This window comes from Salarias fasciatus, chromosome 15 (assembly GCF_902148845.1).
Source record: "Salarias fasciatus chromosome 15, fSalaFa1.1, whole genome shotgun sequence".
NCBI classification, from domain to species: domain Eukaryota; kingdom Metazoa; phylum Chordata; class Actinopteri; order Blenniiformes; family Blenniidae; genus Salarias; species Salarias fasciatus.
This window is the reverse complement of record NC_043759.1, coordinates 15098573-15121690: the sequence shown is the minus strand read 5'-3', so window position 1 is coordinate 15121690 and position 23118 is coordinate 15098573. Positions and strand designations below refer to the sequence as shown.

General features: G+C 42.6%; 2 protein-coding genes across 7 annotated transcripts in view; one reads left to right on the top strand and one right to left on the bottom strand.

The window, feature by feature from the left end:
* The first annotated feature begins 1116 nt into the window (after positions 1 to 1116).
* Positions 1117 to 3797, top strand: LOC115401370 (retinol dehydrogenase 14). Of its 3 annotated transcripts, none has more exons than XM_030109503.1 (3): positions 1117 to 1251; positions 1328 to 1607; positions 3027 to 3797. In XM_030109503.1, exons 2-3 carry the CDS (start codon positions 1368 to 1370, stop codon positions 3642 to 3644), a joined length of 858 nt encoding a protein of 285 aa, XP_029965363.1. In that variant the 5' UTR covers positions 1117 to 1251; positions 1328 to 1367; the 3' UTR covers positions 3645 to 3797. The 3 variants fall into 3 exon arrangements, with proteins under 3 accessions (XP_029965363.1, XP_029965362.1, XP_029965364.1); XM_030109504.1 differs by having other exon boundaries at positions 1135 to 1251; positions 1332 to 1607; XM_030109502.1 differs by having other exon boundaries at positions 1128 to 1607.
* A 906-nt stretch (positions 3798 to 4703) lies between these two features.
* LOC115401367 (brain-enriched guanylate kinase-associated protein) overlaps positions 4704 to 23118 on the bottom strand; it is a 29524-nt gene continuing 11109 nt past the window's right edge. For 3 of the 4 annotated variants that reach the window (XM_030109498.1, XM_030109496.1, XM_030109499.1), the window contains exons 2-7: positions 20942 to 21149; positions 16688 to 16849; positions 13467 to 13533; positions 12077 to 12184; positions 11296 to 11376; positions 4704 to 7004 (exon numbers count right to left, since the gene is read on the bottom strand). In XM_030109498.1, coding sequence (XP_029965358.1) covers positions 5592 to 7004; positions 11296 to 11376; positions 12077 to 12184; positions 13467 to 13533; positions 16688 to 16849; positions 20942 to 21039 — 1929 coding nt within the window. In that variant the 5' untranslated portion in view covers positions 21040 to 21149 and the 3' untranslated portion in view covers positions 4704 to 5591. The remainder of the gene's footprint in view (positions 7005 to 11295; positions 11377 to 12076; positions 12185 to 13466; positions 13534 to 16687; positions 16850 to 20941; positions 21150 to 23118) is intronic. The other variant, XM_030109500.1, reaches the window with a different exon arrangement.

Here is a 23118-nt window from a genome sequence, read left to right as displayed (position 1 = left end):
AAAAATAATGTCAGTGATGGCCAATCACAAACACGCTGCAGCTTGGAAAAGAATCACTCAGGTTACAGAAGTTTTAATCAGAAATTTCACCCAATCATATAGCTGTACATTGTCCTGTATGTGTGAAAGTTGAAGGGATTTTCTCTGCATTGATCTAACACAATATTTTTCTGCTGGTTTATTCAGTGGCCATGCATTGTGGTCCCCATATAGAGAATTCTCTTTGTGGTCTCCTTGAAAGGGTAAAGGAATTTTCCACTATCGGTTTCATGTGCCTTTGTGGTTGTCCCAAGTCTCTTTGTAGTTGGGTTTTTCACATGTTGTAGCAGAGTTCTGTGAGTTTCTGAAATGTTCACTAATCTACCAAATATTCATTGTGGGAATAATGGGAGTCATACTCTTTCATTTACTCTGGAACACTCTCCCAATGATCTGTGTAAGAAATATTACACTGTTTTGTTGCATTATTGGCAAGACACAACATTAATGACTTTACTGCACTCACAGTGGGCAAAATCATTACATTATACATTAGTTATTAGTAACATGAACATCTTGTTCCACACATGCACCAAAAAACATGTGCTGGGGACACTGGTGAAGAGCAACATATTCACAAAACAAATAGCAATTCCTAATGGAGGTTGACTTTGACTTTTATTTTAAATGAAGGGGAACAATGCATTCATCTATGTGTAACTTTGAAAAGCTATTTATATGTGATTGCTCATTTCTAAAAATCAATTCCAACAAAACTGCTGGCTGATGTAGTGGAAAATGTACCCCTCCTTACATGGTCGTAAGTATATTTATTTATTTATTTATTTATTTATTTATTTAACATGAGTTATTCCTCGCTGTGATCATTAGACTGTGCTTCTATTATGTCAATTTTAAGCTTTGTACATGTTAGTATTTGCTATTTACTCATTTAATCTTTATTCTGTTTCACATTTTAACATTCTATTCTATTCTATTCTATTCTATTCTATTCTATTCTATTCTATTCTATTCTATCCTATTCTATTTTCCAGCCGTCATTCAGCGCAGGTCCACTCCTGTCCAGCAGGTGGCGGTAAAGCGTCTTCTTTTGTTAATAACTACCAACGGCCAGAGAAGAAACATAAACAAGCAGCTACCATTAGCTTACTGCAGAGGACGAAACGCCGCAAACGTTTCATAACATACCTCCGCAGCCGGTGACCCGTCCGGGCCGAGCCGTCCCCGCTGGCCCGTCCCCGGTCCGCTCCCGTATGTACTCGGCGGTGCTGATCGCCGCTGTCGTCGGCGGCGGCGTCCTGCTTCTCATGCGCCGTTTGTTTCCCAGACAGAAAGCCGTGCAGCTGCTGCGTTATCCGGCCAACACGATGCGGGGAAAGACCGTCATCGTGACCGGGGCCAACAGCGGGATCGGAAAGGCCGTGGCCGGGGAGCTGCTGAAGCTGCACGCCCGGGTCATCATGGCCTGTCGGGACCTGCAGAGCGCCGAGGAGGCGGCCCGGGAGATCCAGAAAGAAGCGGGTCAGGAGCAGGGGGAGGTGGTCATCAAACACCTGGACCTGGCCTCCCTGGCTTCAGTGAGGAGGTTCTGTGAGGAGATCAATAAGGTCAGCTATGACACACTCATGTTTGCGTTATTTATACTAAGTTGATGTCCGTAAGGTACTTGTGCAAAGCGCTTTGCACATTTTGTTGATTTTGTATGCGGGTTAACTCTGACGAGCCAGTCGTCAAACGTGTGACTGTCCTTGGTGCTGAACTTGGTTTATCAGACATCTACTTTGAAAAGTTATTCTGGACCAGTCATTGCATTTGTTACCGAACAACCCAAGTCTCAGATTTGCTTTGCACAGCAAATCAACCACACAGAATGGAAGCTCGCAGTGTTTTCTTAGAATTCTCTCAGGCGTCACAGATTTAAGCAGAGGTTACACTCTCAGGTCAGTATAGCAGCATCGATTCAACTTCTGTACAAATAAAAAAGAAAAACAAAGAGACAGAGACTCTAGAATATACATATATATTAAAAGTTAAATATATATTGAAGGATATTAAGATTAAATAGCTGTATGTGGCCCAGCTTTGATTTGACATCTGGTGCATGACTTTAAGTTTTATTCATTGAAAAAAAACCGAAAGAAGTACAAGAATATTGGAAAACAATTTTGTGATAATTATTGAAAGATGCATTTCATCTAAAAAGCATAAAGACCAGTGTTTGATTTGTTAGTTCTATGAAGTGTGCTTTTTATATCAACAACACTTTGATTGGACAGTGTAGCATTCAAGGTATATAAAATATAAAGCAGGTCTTGCACAATAGACAGCTTGAAGCTTTAGATTGTAGATCCTTCACCATCCGACAGGGGGTGCTGCTGCTCACTGCATCACATCCAATAGTTTTCTTCACCAAAGTGAATTGCTGAATTAATTTATCTTTGAAGTCAGCTTTGCATGAAATGCAAGGATACACAGAGAGATCTTCTTTCCATATTATTGTACATCACCTTAATGTTTTTACCTTAAGAGTTGTCAAAAAAAAAATTGCTTTTGAGGATTTGTTTATCTTGACTGCTTTTGTGACTAATAGATTTAGCATTTTAAAACACATTTGGTGCATGAGCAGTGACTTTTTCTGATACTTACCTCCCATGACCGTCAATTTGTGAAACCAGTTAACCATATTGTGTGCCCGGGACATCGAGAACTTGTTCGGGTGAATTTTGTGTTTTGCTGTGTGTCTACAAGCACTGCACGCCCGAAGATACTTTAAAGAAAAGGTCTGGCATTACGTCAGAATTGCTTTAAAAGTCAGGTATCTCCTAAAGCCATGAAATAATGCTGGAATGGAACCAGCTGCATTGAAGGTTACAAACATATTGTTCACTACAGGTGAATAATTCTAGTAGCAAATAATGTAAAGTGAAACTTCATTCTTGATTTTTATTGCTTGCAGAGGTTTTGTAATAGAAAACTAAATCTTCGTGGTGAGTGTTATGATTGATAGAAATGTGTGTTGTTTTTAGGAGGAACCAAAGATCGACGTGCTGATAAACAACGCGGGCGTCTACCAGTGTCCCTACACCAAGACTGAGGATGGTTTTGAGATGCAGCTTGGCGTGAACCACCTGGGCCACTTCCTGCTCACTCACCTGCTCCTGGACCTCCTGAAGACGTCGGCGCCCAGCCGCATCGTCGTGGTCTCCTCCAAGCTCTACAAGTACGGCCACATCAACTTCGACGACCTGAACAGCGAGGCCAAGTACGACAAGGCTTTCTGCTACAGCCAGAGCAAGCTGGCCAACCTGCTGTTCACGCTGGAGCTGGCTAAGCAGCTGCAGGGCAGCGGGGTCACGGTCAACGCGCTCACCCCGGGCATTGTGAGGACCCGCCTGGGCAGGCACGTCCAAATCCCCTTCCTGGCGAAGCCGCTGTTCAACCTCGCCTCGATGGTCTTTTTCAAGAGTCCTCTGGAGGGGGCGCAGACGCCGCTGTATCTGGCCTGCTCCCCCGAGGTGGAGGGCGTGTCGGGGAAGTGCTTCGCTAACTGCGAGGAGGAGGAGCTGATGGCCAAAGCCGTGGACGAACAGGCAGCCAAGAAACTATGGGACATTAGCAGGAGGATGGTGGGACTCAGTGACTGAGCAGCGGCGTCGGGGGGGATGGGGGGGGGGTTCATCTCCTGCAGCCCCTGAAGGACACAGCGGTCCAAGAAACAGCTCATGCAAACAGCTGATAACAGAAATTGAACGACACTTCTGTGCCAATGAATTTTAATAAAGAATTTCAAAAGTGTGTCTTGGTTAAAGGAGCTTTGCTCTTCCAGGATTTACCTTTTTCTCTCTTCTGTTTGAAAGGAAATAAAGCTAATTCTCACATATTCAGGAGGATAAGAAATAATGAAAACTGTTAGCCCTTGTAAGAGTAATAAAGAATTAAATGATATTTATTAAAACCTTTACAAGTTGTGTCTTCCTAGAACGATGAGGTGAAAAATGAGGCACGTTTACCTGCGAATAAATGTGAAGATCATCACTAAAAGTTGCCTTTCTGCAGAAACCAGCAGACTCTGTCAGTGAAAGTGAAGAAGCAGCAACCTTACCGAGAATTCAAACACAAACCTCTGACAGAGAGCACAGACTCCCGAGCAAATCGCCTCATCGCGTCCATCAAAGCCGAGCTGAGCCGTCACATTCTTCCCTCTATTGTGGGGTCACGCTGGTGACTGCTCTGCAAATTCTCCAAAGAGATTTTCAGCTTGAGCTATTGTGTTTGAGCAGGTGAAATTTGTGCATATTTTAGCATCTATTTTTGCCGTGTGAAGGACAAAGGTGTGTGTGTGTGTGTGTGTTTGTGTGTGGGCTCCTCTTTTTAATCTAGTCTCCTCCTCTTGATGTGCTTGAAGTGTAAATGCTTTCTACTGGAACAATAAACTCAGCATTGCAGATCAGCGAGCTTCCTCTCTGCTTTGGCTCCCTCCGGTGGAGGATTCTGATCTAATCTAAACCTAAAACCTGATCATCAATCTGCAAAATTCAATATTCACATTACATGTAAGAATAAATCCCCTGAAAAAAACCTGCCATCTCATATAAACACACAGGAGAATGAAGAATAAGTTTAATTTACATGGAGTAAGTATAGGAAAACACATCTACATTCAGAAACCCACCCGCGGCTTTAATTGAACCAGGGCTGCAAGCTGAAATGTATAATTTGTGCTTTATTGGGCAAACAAAACAACCAAAATATATAAACATGCATCAATTTCAAAGAAACAGGGTTACAGTGGCGTCCAAATCTGAGGTAGAAAGGGGGCGGGGACAATCTCTTGCAGAAATATAATAAGAGCAAAAAGTAAAGTTGTTACTGACCGCTAAGACAGATGTTTATACCTCAAAATGATCCATCAAGAACAATAAAACACACCCATCAATACTGTCAAATTCAGTAAACAGAAGAAAATCAAAATGCAGGTCTCTCGTTAGATTTAATTTGTTTTTGTTTCCATTTTTACTCTCAACATTCATATGTAAATCTTCACAAGGCCATCGCTGCTGCAGCTGATTAAAAATAATAAATCTATGTGCAGTTTTTCAGGGGAAAGTGTCAATTAAAATACCTCTCTGAGTTTTCAAATATAGCCTTGGCAGTTCTTTTTTTTGTTTTTTTTTAAATTTATATACAAGTTCCGGGATAATTGAGAAGTTTTGTACTTGATTGTTTCTGATTAATTTGTTGCTAACATCTACATACAAAATATATCACTAAAATTTTTAGTTGGTATATATTTGTACATTTGTCATTTAAATAACATACACATTCTTAAAAACTTTGAAGGGCTCCTTGAGCTTCATCTGACACCCACCTGTTAATATGACTTACTTCCTCTGGACATTGTAAACAGTTTCCGTCCCAGAATCAAAGCGTTTACACCATCAGCACGAGTTACGTTATGTTAAGAGTTACTGAACTATTCGGCTCCTGGCTTCATCGCGAACCGCTTCCTGGCCGAGCGGACGGAGGATGTAGCTGAAGGCAGCGGGGGCCTCGACCGTCCTGTCAAGGAGTGAACCTGATGGAGGAGTCCTTCAATTCAGGAGCGTTCCGTAAAGCTGAGCCTTGGTCAGACTGTCCTTCCTGGAAAGTCCAAGGGAGCCGAATTTTTGGTTGTAAGGAGGAGGCGGCGGCGGGGCCGGCGGCGGCGACTGGCTGGGCTGCGCGGGAAGGCTGTGCATCTCCGCCTGGTAGTGCTGCAGCTCGGCGGCCATCTCCAGGGACCTCTGGTTGAGGGACTCGGTGGAGCTGTTGGGGCTGGGGTCCACGTAATCGGCGCCCTGGCCGCCGGCCGCCACGTTCCCTTCCCTGTCTTTGGAGCTCCCTGAGTGGTAGAGGCTGTGCTCCGACTCCTGGCTGTCCTCCGCCCGGAACAGGTGGGCCTGGCTGTGGGCCTGCCGCAGCCCCGGGCTGCACTCGGGGCTCGGGCTGGCGGCCGCCCACACCGGGTCCATGACGTCCACCCCCTGGTGGTAGTAGTCGGCGCCTTCCTGGAAGCTGCTGTAAAGCGGCCCCAGTCGGATCTTGGCGGGACGGACGGAGAAGTGCTGCTCCGAGAAGCTGTACGGCGAGGCGCGGCCGGGGCTGCGGTAGCTGTGGGCGCTCAGGTCCTCCACGCTGAGCTGCCTCCAGCGGCCGATCAGCTCCTCCTCCTCGGGCGCCAGCGTGCTGCCCCGGCGGCTGTCCTCGTAGGCGATGCTGGGAGAGGACGACGGGGGGAGCGGCTCATACGGCTCGCTGAAGCAGGAGGACATGGTGCGGCTGTAGACGGGCGAGCTGCCGTTCTGGTGGTGGCTCAGCTCCGTCTGCTGGAAGGGGTGAGTGTTGGCGAAGACCCCGGGGCTGTCCCCGTCCCAGGAGGAGTCGCTCTTCCTCTCATAGTCCCCGGCATCCCTCCAGTCCATGTAGAGGGAGTGGTGTCGGGGGGAGGAGGCCGCGCTGCTGGGGGCGCCGTTGCCTTTGTCCTCGGACCCCGCCCCGCTGAAGCTGGAGTAGGAGCTGGACCCGCCCGCCAGCGCGGCGGGGAACTTGGTGAAATGCTCCTGGGAGAATCCGGCGCGCAGCCCCACCGAGCCCTCCTCCGGCGTGCTGTCGGTTGAGTTCTGGGGCCCGTAGAGCAGCTTCCTCTCGCCGTGGATGTCCATGCTGGGCCTCCGCTCGCGGTGGCGCTCGTCCGGGCAGTACAGCGCCGTGTCGCTGCTGTACAGGTCGGACTTGTAGGCGGCCCGCAGCCCCAGGCGGCCCCCGGGGCCCAGGCTTTCCAAAATGAAAGCGTGTTCCTGCGTCTGGGGGCTCGGGGAGCGGGAGGCCTGGCTGCTGCTGCACGCCTCGTCCGGTTTCTCCAGCACTTTGGCAATCAGGGAGGCCGGGACGGAGTCAGAGTAGGTGTGGCAGAGAGGAGAGTCCTCCAGGTGCATGGTCAGTCGCTCCTGAAAATCAGCAGGCAGCTGCAAGTGGCAGGAAAAATGAGTGTGAAAAACGTCTTCAACCAACAGATGGAGAGGTGTTTTTCATTTCATTTTCTTCTTTTTTTTCTATTCCAGGCACATTCTCTTATCAGTGTGAAATGTATTTTGAACACTGAACACTAAAACACTCCCTCTGGTCTCTATCAATGTAATAAGAAGCTTTATCAAAGTGTTTCCTTTAAAAACTACTTCAAACTGTTAACCTTTTTTTTATAACAATACAATAGTTTGACATCAAATTCACATATCAACCTCGTTCAGCACTAGTTTTGTGAATTTGCATAGTTTCTTTTCAGTTTTTGTGCGTATTTGTCAGCTTGTGGGTCATTTTAGTGGCCACGAAGGCACCTTTCCCTGTAGTCCATTAAAATGAGACATCTCCAGAAATTCACAGGGCCCATTTCACAACTGCTTTTCTCTCTTTGTAAAGAGTTTTAAAAGGTTGAAAACTTTTCCAAAACAGAAAAAAAACCAACTTTTTTTTAGTTACTGCAATAATGTCAAAATGTCACAACACATTTTCTCCACGAGAAAGTTTAAATTCTATTTGTGCATAACTGAACTCTCTTCTGAATTTGACTTTAGAGTCAATGGTCATAAAGTTACACTGAGAATTTGGCCCTAAATTTTTAATGCTTTGCAGAATTTTGCTACAGGGGAACAACAATTTTTTCTCACAATATAAGATACACAGTTTTGGCTTGATGACCTTCGAGTTCAGATTATTTTTGTGTCCATCCTCAGTCGGTGAATGTCCAATCCACTGGTAGTTCCTTCTTCAATCCTGCCTCCGTGTTTCCAGGCAAGACACTGAACCTGAAATTGTTTCTATCATGGGAATCTTTGCTATTGGTGTGTTCATACGAGAATGGCGATTTATCAAACCTGTTCCATCAGTTTTGTTTTTCTTGTCATTCCTTCTGCACTGCAGAATGTCACTTAATAACAGAGGAGTATGACAGCAGAGAGGAGACTCGACGCCTTTCACAATAATTGTGCTCACGATATTAAAAATAAAGAAACGACATGAACTTCAACATAGGACAGGAATACGCATATTGCATGTGAGTAAACTGAATTACCTTCTTCGGAATGGAAAGAGGTTCTATTTTGAGCTTTTCTCAATAAGAAAACGCGTTCCTCACACGATCTGTACCTTTCTCCATAGCAACAAGGAATAGGCTAACTGCAGCTCATCAACGGCAGAAATCTAGTCCTTTGTTCCTAATTGGCAATGAGAGCCAAGCTAATTATAACTTTGTAAAAAAAGGAAAGACAAACACTACAGACAACAGGAAAAGACACTTTATCATAACAGTTCCTCTACACCTCGGACCAAACTAAATGCCACTTAATTACTGTCCACACATTTTTCATTTGGGCTCGTTCTGAATAAGATCGCAATTAGTTTTTGTTTTTCTTTTTATAGCTTGCAGAAATCGGAGCCTGCTCATTTTATACCCTCTCTGCGCTTGTTTTGCAGCAAAACAAACGGCTAAAGCACTCCAGCAGACGCTGAAGAGCCACTGCACTCCTCAAAACGCTGCAGCGCCATTCATCAATACGCTTTCGATTAGCTTCCACCCACAGGACCAGCGTGCCGGTGGACATACAGCGAGAGAGCATGTATAGCCTCTGACCCCCATTATGTTTGGCAGAGGGCCGACGGAACGCTTCTTTCCCTCTTTATCATAGAGCCTATATGTATTTGTGTGTACTCTACATGTGTAGGGGGATGTTTTTTTATGAGCCTTACGTAATATCAATGCCGTTTGCATTGATGTTTCCATTCGGCCATATGCGTAAAACGTGGCGAGGCATTCTCTAACCTCGTGCTCGCTTTAAAATCTACTCCTGTCACATGGGCATGGCACGAAGCCCACGGCTGATGCAGCAGGAAAAGTGACGCCGAGCCGGCCAAGTGTTAAAACACTCATCAATAACCACGTGCGTTCCTTTCACGAGCAACAGCAGGATGCTATGAAGCGGCTTCAGAGCGCCCCGCATTTACATTTTGCCAACACGCTGTAGTTTCACCTCTTTTCACTGTCAGCTGTCCTTCACATTCGCTCACAATGTGCTTTCAAGTAGTTTTCATGCTGCTTTGTGGCCAATCGCTGTCAAATAATTACACGATTACCAAACCTGGTGCAGAGAGATTACACTGCGGTTTAGCTGCAAGGTGAGTGACAGAAAGACTGGTTTACTTTTTTATATTCCTGACTCATACATGGAGGATATGTGTGCGCAGGAGCGGCACTGCTGCTTTTCATAATCAAGCAGAATATCCTGCCAAATAACGTCCATCTGAACAGCAACAACAAAAGGCCATTCAAGCCGCTAGAATCTGAATCTCTCCTGTTTATACAGTATCACACACAAAATATCACAGGCTTAAGGAATTAGATTGATCTATTTGCAGAGATAGAACAAATGATTCCCGGTGATGTATATCAGACGCGGGTTACTGGCGGCCCACGTTCTTCATTCGGTGTCACTAATTACTGTGTAATCACAATCTAGATTATTCAAAAGTGAAACAGTGGATTTATTTTACAGACACACTGTACAGTCTAAAATTTTCCTTCTCATCAGTAGTCAGAATCCTCGAGAACATGGTGCGACCTGCAGGACAGGATGAGGTGATAGACTCTCCCTCTGTTCGACGCAACACTTCTTTCATTAAATACTTTTGACAGAAGGGAGGAAAACTTCGTCTCCTGAGTCGAGAGATGAAGGCTACTTCACCAGCAGTTGTGGGACAAAACACATCAACTCCATTCCTGACTGAAGTAAAATCTATCTAAAGCAGTGCTGTCACCTCTCAAGCAATTAACTCTAAACTCGCTGCAAAATCGCTGGCCTCACAACAAGTAGAGTTGATTAAAAGACGCTGTTTTCAGTGGCTGACCACAAAGCAATAACTGAGATTTGTTGACTGGCGATAGCTCCAGGCTTTTAAGATAACAGCTATATCCACACCTGGCACATGTGGCGGAAGGCAAAGCCTCATGTTGACAATGTGTCTGGTCACATAATGAAGGTCTCTAGATTGTAAGATTTTCAATAAGATTGTTCCTTTGTCAACTTTTTGAAAGCACACCTCCTTCATTTTTCCCTAGATAAAGGTTATTTGGGCTAAAAAGAAAAAAAAAAGTTGATTTTTCCATCTCTGTCCTTCCTGCAGTGACCTGCGGTACTCGTCGCTCCATCCTGGCTCGTCTCTTATCTTCCCTGAGTCTCAAAGGGCAAGATGACCTTCCCTTTTACAGTCGAGACAGCAAAATCTCCGCCCATCTCGTGCCCGGTGCCGAAAAGAAACAGCTGAGTGCAGCAACACATCTGCCTCGTTCATACGTCGCCCTCCCCGCTGTTATCTCACTGAATATTTCCTCCTTTACACATCTTCACTAAATTGTTTCTCCCATGAATATGTTTTCTGGTCCACATCAAAACAATGGAAAAATCTCTGGGATGAGAGCGAGTTGTGTAAAGACATCATTTAAAATGTATTGTTTTCATTGTGGTTTATGTGTATTCCACTACATTTTGTCAGTTCGTTTTAAAAAGTGTATAAATCAACTTATTAATCAGGGTGTGATTTACTAAGCATATGGCAATAATCCTCCTCTGGCTCGCATCTCGCTCCTTCGTCTATTGGATTTTCTACGGAGTGGATAAAATCCATGTCTCCACTCGCACGCTGCACAAAAGAGATCCAATGAATATGTGAATAAAGCAGAACTATTGCTTCTCATTTGTTTAAAGCGAAACTTGAATAACTCCAAGCTCGAATACTGTTTGCCTCACACAAAGATGTACATTTTACAAAGCCCTGTGTTGTCAGGCGGTAATTAAACTGAAGGTAAGGTCAACTCAACTCGAGTCTGTGCCACCCACACAACATTTACTATGTGCTTCCATTTTAGTTTTTCAAAATTACAATATTACCTTTATGGCACACCTTTTTCTTTTTATTTTCTTTTAAACAAAAATATAAAGTTGTCATAAAGTTGTAAAAGTATGTGTTTTTATTGCACTCATATTATATTACACTCTGTTTATAGGTCTTTAACCCAAACCTGTTATTGAAGAACAAATGGAATGAAGAACAAAATTGTACTGAGAATGTTTTTCTTTTTGTAGGTAGAAGGCTGCAGATCCTCATATGCTGAAAGAATGAACTGGAGGAAGTATATAAACTTATTTTTTGAGCACTGGATCCATGGAAATGAAGATGTCAGCTTGTCAGAGTGAGTGTGGGTCTCACCTCAGAGAGCTGGGCCCTGTAAAGAGATTTGTTGCACTGCAGCAGCTGAGCAGCCAGGTTGCAGTCCTTCCTGTACACGTCCTGCGGGGCACAAGGCCACAGTCAAAAGACAAAACAGACAACTTTTGAGACAAAAAAAAAAAGACGCAAATGTAGCTGAATACATTCTGGTTTCTAGTGTCTCGTGTTTCTTTTTAATTTTGCCCAAAATGTACTGCGCCTCATCAGGAATGCAAGACTGAGTCTGACAGCTAATGCTTGCAAATATCATCTGTCCATCAACGGGAGTGCTCTTTGTGATTCTGCTTTTTGTTGTTTTACTGAGCAAAACAAAAGTGTCTTCAGCTGCTGATGTTTGATCACTGTTGCTGTGAACCACAAAAACAATTGCAAAAAAAAAAAGATCTTGAGCAGAAAGGCTAAATTCTGCATGATGCAAACACATTTTAGGATCAGTCTATTTGATCGTCTTTGCTGTAGTAATTCATTTTTAGATATTTACATATAGACAAGGCTGCATGGAGAGAGAGTGTGAGTGTGAGTGTGTGTGGTGGGATATATTTTTGGAGAAATGACTACAGAATTTGAGACATTTAATATTCACTGTTTTATCACCAAGTGTCCATAAAGTCAAGAAAAAACTACGGCATTGAACACTTTTATTTGCATGGTGGGATCAGAGTTTGGCCTTATGGTAACCCAGACTAACATGAATGGAAAAACAGAATGTACGTCAGCGGTGGGAGGACACACCGGACTGAGCCGCACGGTCCTCACTTACATTGTCCTCTTGAAGCTTCTCGATGGTGAGCTTTGCCTCCATCAGCCGGTTGTTCAGAACGATGATCTCTCTGCTCAGAGCGCGCTTTTCGTCGTCATGGTGCTGCGACTGAGGGACACCAAAGGGCAGTTTTAAACATTGCATGCATGCAAGGACGCCTCAAGCTTAAACTACATCCGAGTTAGCGAAAGAGCCGGACGGTTTGTGTTTGGTTGTACTGTTTAGCTTTATTCACCCTGTATGTTGAATATATCTCCCCTTCGTAATCTACTTCATGAGCAGACCCTGCAAGAGTACATAGATACGCGTTTCTTATTCCCAGTGTATCATGATTTCCTCTCGAGTACAAACTTTACGTTTCATATCCAACACATGAGTTTGAATATCCTATACAAGCAACACCCGTCACAGTTTTTCCGCAATGATCAACTTAGGAACAGGAAAAATATCTGGAAAACACTAGAAACGATCGCAAAGAATAGGACGGGATAAGAGATCTTAGTTCCTCAAAGCTGAATTTCTTTCATCATCCATACTTGTCAAAGTGACACAGTTTGGCCTGAGGTGCTCGGATGTATAGCAGCTGTGTGCAAAACGCTTCACCCCTGGAAGCGCACTCCGAGCACATCTCTGCACCCGTCTATCATGTAATTACATTCTGTGTGGCTGTGCGGGGTCGAAGGGGTCAGCCGGGTGTGTGGCAGGTTTGGAGTAAACAAGCTCTCACGATTACAGAGACTTACTCGGCCCCTCTCTCGCACCCCTGAGGAAGCCAGACGTGAGATGAATCAATAACGTCTGATGAGAACACTTCACAAAGAAAAGAAGGAGGAAAAAAAAAAAAAAAAAGGTGTTGAGCTTTATTTTGAAAATGACCAATTTTCTTTACACAAAAGCTTTGTGTGACCTTCAGCTCCTTATTACCCGTCCCTGGTATCTCACGTTGTAATCACGGCGGCGGTGGCGGCGGCGTCACTGATGATTATTATCTGGTGCTGTAACAAACCCATCCGATGAGTGTTTTTCAGCTGTCTATTCAGAGCGGAGACACCTGATGGTCGCGGAGTGTTCCCAGGCAGACTAGTTAATTGTATCTTTCCTCTGGCAAAAGCAACGTCTGACAAATGAAGTGAGGTGCGGTGCACTGAGGAACAATGAGCTCGCTATCACTCTGCCACGGGAAGGAGGACAGCCAATTGTAATAAGCAGTAATTAGCGTCAGTGGAACCAACAGCAGGGCATTCATGTACAAACGGGCTCTCCCAGCGCTCTGCACCATCTCGAAACCCCGCGGCGTGCCGGTTTAATTTGTGTCTGCAGGTACTTCACTGTGAGCATGAAGAACATGCATGTCCCGACTGCAGGCTTTAAAAGCATCTGAGACACTTACGGTTCTGTGGATCTTCTCCTCCAGGTCCTGGTTGATCCTCTGCAGCGCTGAGTAGCCGCTTTGTATTCTGAACGACACAATGTTTTACTCAGTTACAAGTAAACCAGACAGTAATAAATACACTTTTTTTTTTAAGGCAAGTCTGAGGTAATTTGAGAAAGTTAAAGCTTATCAAAAGTTTTTAAAGTGATACATCAGATGAATGATGGGGATATTCACACTTCCTCGAGTCTCTAAAAGGAGCTAAAATGCAATCTGTGGACTACTGTCATGTGCAAATTGTAAGAGTGGGCAGTGGGGGAAAAAAATCCTCTTCCCCCAGCTAAAATGAAATGACACAGTTATATAAATTGCTTAGATAAGAAACAAAAAGACTCGGAGTTTTACATTTACTCTAGAAATTACCCTGTCACTGGCTGGGGGATTGCAATCTGCATGCTTTAGTGTAAAAAGCACAGGAGTATATGTGTATTGACGGTCTCAAATAATAGTAATGACCTTGTAATGACTCAAAGATTTTCTGTCGGATTGTTTTGTGGCATAAAGTATTTGATCTGCTCAGAATCAAAGCTTGTGTTTGATTTCATTAGATGAAATAAGCTAAAATATTATGACATTTGTCAGAGATTCAACTTCTTGGGAACAAGCTTTAGAAAAAAAACATCTCACTGGATAATCAAAGAAAATGAGGCACTCTCATCACAGGCGTGATCAAACAGCTGATTACGTCAAAAGTGAGCAGACAGAAGGAAAATCCTGCTAATTAAAGACTGATGTGAAGCTGAACTGAGAGTGAAAGGCTGTATTCCTCAATGATTATCACACAAAGCCAGATATAAGCGATGAAAGCTGGACTGATAACTATATAAATATATACATATAAAGAGATAACATGCTGAGAAGGAATTCATCTAGACAAAAAAAAAAAAAAAATTGGGATTATTTGATATTTCCTGAATCAATCGGTAGAAACAGCATGCCTTCATATGCTTTGCTAATGACCTGTGTTCTTCTATTACAGATCATATCATCATCATTAGTTGAAGCTTTTTTTCCACAAGTGAAGTCCCATTGACTGATTTCACATCAAGTGAATGCACCAACCGTAACTTTCACTCTCCCAGCACATCAACATGTCGAGTCAATGTCAGTATCAGCTGGTTACAAATCTTCCAAGTAATTCCCTGGACTGAAAATCCAGTTTTCATTCAGCGTTTGTGGACACAACCCTATTCCCATGTTCCTGTGCTCATATCAGTGTCTTTACTGGCACTGGTTGACTTGGCTGGGCACACACACCAAACACGTCCCAACCCCTTCTGATCCAAAGCAACTTTGTTTCAGTTTACTCTGATCGAGCAAATTGCCGCCAAAATGTCTCAGGCTTCCTTTCATGTCCTCTGGCAATGCTTAATCTGGTATTTTTGTAGTATTTCATGTCTTTTGGACTCTTTTCTGTGGCGGTTCACTTCCCAGTGTCTGAGCAGTGAAGGCTCACACGGTCCTTGTGCCAAATCTGTCTCTTTCCATCCGAGGCTGTCAACATTAGATTTGCACATGTGAAAGAAAACCATAATAGCTCTGTAACCTATTATTTGGTTTTTTATAACATTTTTGCAATATTTCACAGACCTTCATTTAGTAAGGCTCACTATAAGGTGTCAAAACTACTTTGACTGCAACTACAAATCTGCCACGCTCTTAATTGCATTTGACTTTACTTCAAATCATGATTGCAAGGGCTGTAAATATTAAACTACTGACAAATCATTTAATTTATTGTTGTGACCTCAGTTTCACAAATGGAGAAAAATCTTCTACGGCGTGGTAAAAAGATATCTGGCCCTCATTAGCAGCAGGCGCAGAATTAGATGTTTACCATGTTTTTTGGGCTAAGGGTCTTGTCCTGAAACCCGCTCTGTGTATTTCATCTTTCCTCAGTTTGAGGGTTTCTGCTCGGCGGACCAGAACCGCAGACTGGCTAAGTGCCGATGCCCTCGGGTGACTGTTGAATTTGGAAAGTTCAGTTCAGCACTTTGCGGCACAAAAAGCAGTACTAAAAAGAGTGGATTAAAAAGTTGAATGTCTAATCCCACTTGACTATTTGAAACTTTTTGCTGTGGAGGTCTGATCGAATTACGTGTCCGTCCTTGTTCCTGCAGCTGGGGTGATTTACAATGAGGATTCCCAGCAACACTTTTGGGGCAAAAACGTCATCTGTACCTGTTTCAAAGGATCGAGGCAGTGTTACTCTATAAAGTTAAAAAAAAAAATGAAGCAATACAGTGATCACCTGGAGAGAAGTGGCTCAAAAGTAGGTCAAATTATCAGCCATGCAGGCGGAGTTGTCAGGCTAATTTTAATCTGATGGTGATCATTGCGGCTGAGACTTACAATAACTCTGAGTCACTGTGTGCAACGTAAGAAGACGGAGGGCAGAAAAGCAGTCAGAAAAGCACAGAGGCAGGAGAAGATCGTCCCGTGGTCCTCAAAGTGATTTACAGACACTGATCAGAGTGGGAATGATAACTGACTGAGAAACGTAAAAGCAAAATGAACATAACCAGAGCGGTTGTTAAGCTGAAGGCACAGAAAGTCTCCAAAGAGCTCATCATCCTTGACACTGAGTTTAAAACCAGTCCGTTGGTGCAGAAGAGGCCTTGCAGTGTAACAGCCTGACTTTATGGCGAGGAACCACTGTGGTCCAGATAAACCCAGACTCCACTGAGACCCTGCTGTCTTTACAGCCTTATGCTGTCAACAGTCTGAGGAAAAACCACCCAGACCCCCTGAATCCAGCAGGAAATGCACACAGCACTGATCACAGATTATAGCCCACATTTATCTAAACAGAGGAAAAACCTTGGTTTTTTGAACTAACAAAATATTCACACGGTGACTGGATCCTAACTCAGTCGGCTAACATGTTGCTCGGCAACAGGCAGCAGCACCTCATCTCTGTGCACATCAGCCGCTGCAGCCTCAAGTGAACCAGCGCACACTAAACTGTACGGTACTCCCATCTGGCGGTATTTCTCCTGATATTTCACTCCGTGCACCACCATGGGACCCGAGACAGTTTGTGAAATCTATTTCATATTGTGTCTGATATGAACATTTGTTTGGGCAGATTAAAAAAAAAAAGGAAAACATAAAATGTCATGATCTGCAACAGAGTTGAGACCTGTACCTAATGTGGGCACGGGATTGCTGGTTCCCACCTGCGCAGTTTATCTGTGAACTTGTCGAGCTCCTCTTGCGCCCGTCGCAGCTCCGTCTCCAGGTACTGCCGCGTGGAGTCAAACTCGCTCTGCAGGAGCTCCAGCTTGTGAGTTGTATAGGAAAGCCTCTTCCTTAAGTCCTCCTTCTGCTCCAGCAATGAGCTACACACACACACACACGCATACACAGAGCAGACATTTGTGTTTTGGGCAGATGGCAAAGAAAACAAGCTTGCAACTTGGGTTTGTGGCTGTCTAAATGGAGCTAAAAGGGTCTACATATATTTTGTATGCAGCCCTGAATGACCATGCAGCTGTGATGAGAACATCTCAAGAAGGGACTAAAACTCCAAGACTTGTTTATATGAAAGAAAAAAGAAAAACACAGATCCCTAAATTTAGCAGGGGTACGTAAGGATAAAGAGCATCTGAAGCTCTGCAGCACTTCACAGAAACCCAATCACAAGTGAGACTGGGCCCGCTGAATAGAAAAATAAGAGTGTAATCTGATGAACTATGAGCCAATGAACTTTAATGCATCATATGAATAGATCCTGAAGGCTTAGAATTACAGAACAGCGATATCCCCCACATGTAATTCAGTGAGACAGCACAATGATGACTATTTTTAGAGTATGTGCATTACCTAGGCTTCAATCTAATAAAAGGGCAAGTGTGAGTAGGAAAAGAGGAAATGTCTGTTGCCGTGATGGATCAGAATGTGCACGGCCGGGCTTAATGGACCTTGTATTGACAGACAGATGGAGGAAGGAGGGTAATGACTCTATCTGCAACCGGATAACAGATAGCACAGAGTGGATGGAGATGTGGTCACGTTGCTCTTTTGTCTCTTTTTTTTTTTTTTTCCTCTTTTAACAAGATCATGAATTGAGAACATTGAGGAGGTGGGGGGAGGACGGAGACAGAGAAGAAAAGATATTTTGGACAAGATCCTTTTGGTAATATTTTTTTTCCAGGTCACCAACTAGAGGTATCACCCAGTTTCAATCTAATTACTAGACATGATGATATTACAGCAATTAGTGGGATGAGAAGTAGTTCAGTCCATTCAAACAGAACCTGAGCTCTGCTGACTAAATATTTCAAGTCTGGGCACTTCCCTGCACTCTTTGGTATGAATTTTAGTGTTAGTCCTCTTTCTGCTTTTAGTTTTTTGGGGTTTTTTTGGTACTTGTAGTCACAAAGAGTGATATAAATTATTTGGTAGATGCAGCAAACATGTGCACTAGAGTCATAAAAACAGAGCTGAAACGTTTGACTTGAATAATGCGATGTACCTAATTCTACCTGTCTTCAATAATGATGAAGTGGGTGTTGAGTAAACACTTAAATTAGCTCCGTGTTATAGGTTTTGCAGCTTCAATCGCTCTTATCTAAGAAGCTTTGTGGGAGGATAATTACTTTGTGAGGTGAAATTGTTTTGTGAAGTTTTCAACCTGAGACATGCGGTATTTTTGAACACACAATATAATTATGAGGCATGTAAAAATTGTCTTGTTAATTGATAATAAAGACCCATCTATCCACGCCAATCTCCTCCCATAATGCACCTGTAAGCAGGGCTGGCACGTCACAGCACATTACACATTACAGTTTACTCTAATTAGGTAGCATTTTGGGTTTTACCTCTGCTATTTATTTTCAGAATGTAATTTTTCTCATAGTTAAATATAACTTGCAAAATGTGAAAGACTTCATTCACACATTGCTACTGTATATGCCCACAATTTTAATTCATATCATATTAAGATCACAGTTTCAAGCAATATATATTTTATCGTCTGAATTTGGTGTTGCTGTTTCTTAAATACAAGCTTACTAAATGCCTGATTTATGTTGAATATTTCGCTTGGAAACTGTTTAAGGACACCGTTCAAGGATTGTTTATGACGCGCTAGCTTTTAACTAACTTCATTTATATTTGTTCCAGAGTACAATATGCAAGCTTGGGTACAGGGTTTTGAGAAATGATCAGAATTAAGGCAGTGTATGACCAATATTTAATGTTTTGCCCCTTTACAGTATGTAAATATATATATATATATATATATATATATATATATATATATATATATATATATATATATAACTTGCAGAAATCTAGCAGGAAACATCACATTAAATGTGCAATTTAGTCAGTTTTTACTTTCAATTTTAACATATCTCTTGACATGTATTTCACCTAATTTTAGTAGATATCATCTAAAATAACATTCTTATTAACTTTAAAGATTGCAGAAAATCCAAGTGTTCAAATTTTCACGACCAAAGCAGTACATATAAACACTTTATGACTGATTGCGGCTCAGCTTATTAAACGCAGCACAGTTATAATGATGAACGTTTCTGGTTCAAGTCATCCAGTGAGCTTTGATCCAAGTTGTAAATTACAGCCGAGCGGTCGACGCCGTTTCAGCCCCTGCAGCCTTTTTACACCCAACATGTTTTGACGTGTCTCAGTAGGAAAACCACAGGTGTAACTAATACATATAAAAACAAAAGTGATGGTTTAATCAGTTTGAATTCAGAATGACAGCTAATTTTATAAGTAACACCTGCTTTGGCTACTCTGCCAGGGAAAACTGTTTCACTTTTTCAGTACAGTCAGTGCAGTTCAGATTTTTGGTCGAGACGGTTGTTTGTAGCAAAGTGACAGCGGCTTTTTTTTCAGCTGAGCAAACACAAGAAACTGTTTAAAGATAATATTATGAGACAAATTCCAAATGCATGACTGTTACTAAGCAGTATTTTGGAATCCTTTCATGAGAATTCCGTTTTTCAATTGTGCCATTTTGCTCCTTAGTTTGATATGTAGATATTTCAGAAATCTAATCGAATGGCTGCTGGCTCACAGTGCAATAAAACACTCAACCAACAAGCAAAACAAAAACAAACTTATATTTGATTTCATTTAAACTCAGCTCCATCAGTGTTAATAAAGACTGAGAGCAGAAAATATATCAGCTCTCCTTTTAAATCTCAATAATTTGCAATATTAAAATGATGCTGTTAGTTTATTTGACAGAAATGTTTGTAGTTTAAAAGTCAGGCCAGCCTCTCTGATCCCCTAGCTCCTCTCTTTTAGTTACTTCTAAAAGCAAAAATAAAAACAGGTTAGTAATGCTGATATTTTCACCCGAAATTTAAAACTCAGCTCTTTATTCCAGTCGAAGCATGATGTTTTATAACTAGTAATCTTATAAATGTCTCAATGTTTCACATAACCCCATCTGACTGAAATAAAAGTCTTAATTTCACATTTTTAATCATTTGAAATTGTATATTTTTCATATGTGAGAATTTATACATGTCTCCATATATTATTATGAATTGAATTCATGTTTCTGTGTGGAGTTTGCATGTTCTCTCTGTGGCTGTGTGGGTTTTCTCTGGGTGCCCCTCTCGGTGGGTTGAGTCGTTTTCATTTTCCCAGGTTTTGCATGTATTGGTCTTTGCATTTAACTTTACTCCTCTGTATATTTGCATGAATTTATGTGTGTGTGTATTATATATGTATACATGAACACTCATACAGCTATATCTTAATAAATGGGCAGCTGTGTATGTTTGCAAAAATTTTGACTTATTGTTGAGCTCAATTTAATTTTGAAGGTGCAAACAAACCACATAACGCAATGCATATAAGAGAAGCATAGCGACAATAAAGGCCATTTAGGTTGTATCATTCTTAAGTACTGTTTTCAGTACAACTGTGATGAGGAATGCCACATTTAAACACAATCTGGAAGACTGTTTATTTTTTCATGGAAAGCTCCTGCTTCCACAGCTGTGTCAGTGAGAGAGAATTGCCTGCCTACATCGTAGTCCAATGAACGTCTCAACTGACTGGATGGCATTTGAGCGCTGCATTATCCTGCAGCCCCCACCTCCTCACCTCCCCGTTTCTCTGTGACTGGCAGGCACTCGCTGGGGAATGCAAGTGTTTGCTGTTTAGTGGAAGATGACTTTACGTGAAGTAGCTCCAGGGATGAAAATTCCCCCATTAGTGACCTGCTCTGTGAGCAGAGGCTGAGTCAGACGCAACGAGTGTTTTCATTCCGGTGAGATGAGATGACGAGGCAGCATGACTTCTGGGCTTTAAAGAGGTGGGATGACGCCGCTTCGGCACCACTGGATGGCGAGAGGAGACGCCTCGTGGGCGGACGGACGGACAGACAGATAGAAATGAGGACGGGATGATGGGAAGACGGTGTCTGAGAGATTCGCTCTTACCTCTTTTTCGGATGTTTGCCACCATTTCGAGAGACTTTTAAGGCGGTTTTGCCAATGTATATCTTTTTCATGGTTTGTCTGTGTTCCTTCCCTCTCATGTGTTTACAGGGCTCGATCACAAGGAGCTGGCATGTATATTAGTTTCCCCAAAAGGAGGCCAGTTTAAATCTGGCTTGCAGATTTACTGAGTGCTCTATCTGTGTTGACCCTGTCGAACAAAGCAAACAGACAGGTTGGCAACTATTAGTAACTACGGTTCAAGCAGGGTTGCCGTCTGAAGGACATCCGAAATTAAAAACACTGGTCGGATGTTGCCAATAATTTGCAATCACAGTCATCTTAATGGCACAAATCTCAAAGGGTTTTTGTCCTTGGCAGGAAAAGAAAAGCTTAAACAACATTAATCTCTGTGCTAAGTTCAGAATAACAGACCACAGTGAAAGTTAATGTCTCCCAAAAGGTTGTAAATCCCCCCTCCGTGTTGCAGGTATTCAAGCTTTTGGAATCGTTTTCTTCTGCAGTAAAACACTGAAAGCAAAAAATGAACGCATGACGACACAACATCGATGGGAAATGTCAATTTTCCTTCAGTCATCCTGCAAAGTTTAGCCATCTTGTGAAACATTAAATGCGAGTGAGTACCTGGGCTTTTCATCAGCTTCTAACTGCAGATATATAATGCTTACATTAAAATACACTTGGCTACACTTCTATCATAAATCTGCATGGTCCACTTAGAAGAAAAAAACAGCTTTATTAGCCTGTTAAAAGCAGCGTTACAGTGAAGAAGTCCGAGCATTTATTAGTGTGTCCAAAAACTCTCAGCAGCAGCGTCTTAAAGTCGCACAAACATGAGGGGAGAAAAGCTAAATCCTTCGCCATGATTCAATTCTCAATTTTCAGATTAGCATTCAGTTGCATTAATAGTAACAAAAATTTCTTCAAAGTAAATTTTTTTGACTGTGCTGAATGGTTTAATGCCACTAATATAACACCGTGTTAGAATGTGTTTTTTTTTTTTCAAAATACCCTAAAATGCTAAATGCTCATAAAGCTAATTAGTATAAAGCAGGTTATGTGTTCATCTCTCAGAGTTACTCGGCTGAAAATCAAATATCTAGTTTATCTTTAACTCTTGTAGAGATAAAATATCTTTGTTTTTTCATTGCTTTTTTTTTAAATCCTTGATTGTATTTATTCACCTGTTTTGTTTTGGTTTTTTTTACCTGCCAACCATGAATGCTACAGTAAAGCACTGTAAATACACTAAAAATAAAAAAAGTTAGTCATTTTAAATCATGTACATAATCCGGTTTAAAAAACAACAACTGCATTTTAGCCCTGGTGAAGCACAAACTTGCTTCTCGTCAGACACGGTGGGAGAAAGTCCATTTCGACAGGTTTATATCGGACTTGTCAGCAAATAGCAAGCGTCACTCACAGACCCATCTTCTTCTCGTACCTGTCCAAACACAAAGGACACAAGCTGACATATCCAGACGGTCTGGATGAAAAGAGTTTGACAAGGCCAAAACTCCCCAACTCCCCTGTATAAATATTTTCCGCGTCCCTCCAGTCCTGTGCGTGTCGATGACGTCTGCAGCCCAGGTGCAGCCTTCGGCACACAGACAAATAGAGCCGGTTATTAGATGAGACAGCCCGTCAAAACTTGATCAAAGCTCCTCTGATCCGAGCGCTGGACTGGCCATTCAAGAGGAAAACAATGACAGACTGAGGATGTGGCTGCAGCGCTTTACAGCTCGGCAACAAAAAAAAAAAAGAAAGAAAAAAAAAAAGAGAAAATCCATTTTCGAGCGTGGCTGCTGATTACTGTACGGACAAACACACACGCGCGCAAAACCAGGTGACATCAAGAAACATGTTGATCCGCCGACACCCGGCGGCTGGCGGGGTGATTTATGCCGCTGGATGAGGAGGCAGGGAGACATGTACTCCTCCAGATGGTGACAGCTCAACGCCGCCACTGGAGCCTTCACTCCAGCTGCTCCCCTCTGAGTCATAGCACACCGGCTCAATGTGTGTGTGTGAGAGTGTGTGTGTGTAGGTGTGTGTGTATAAGATTTGCTAGGTGTGGGCATGTCTTTTATTTCTATTCAAATTGTTGGGAAATGAGTTTAGACATGTGGGAGTATATCTATTTACCTGTATGTATATAT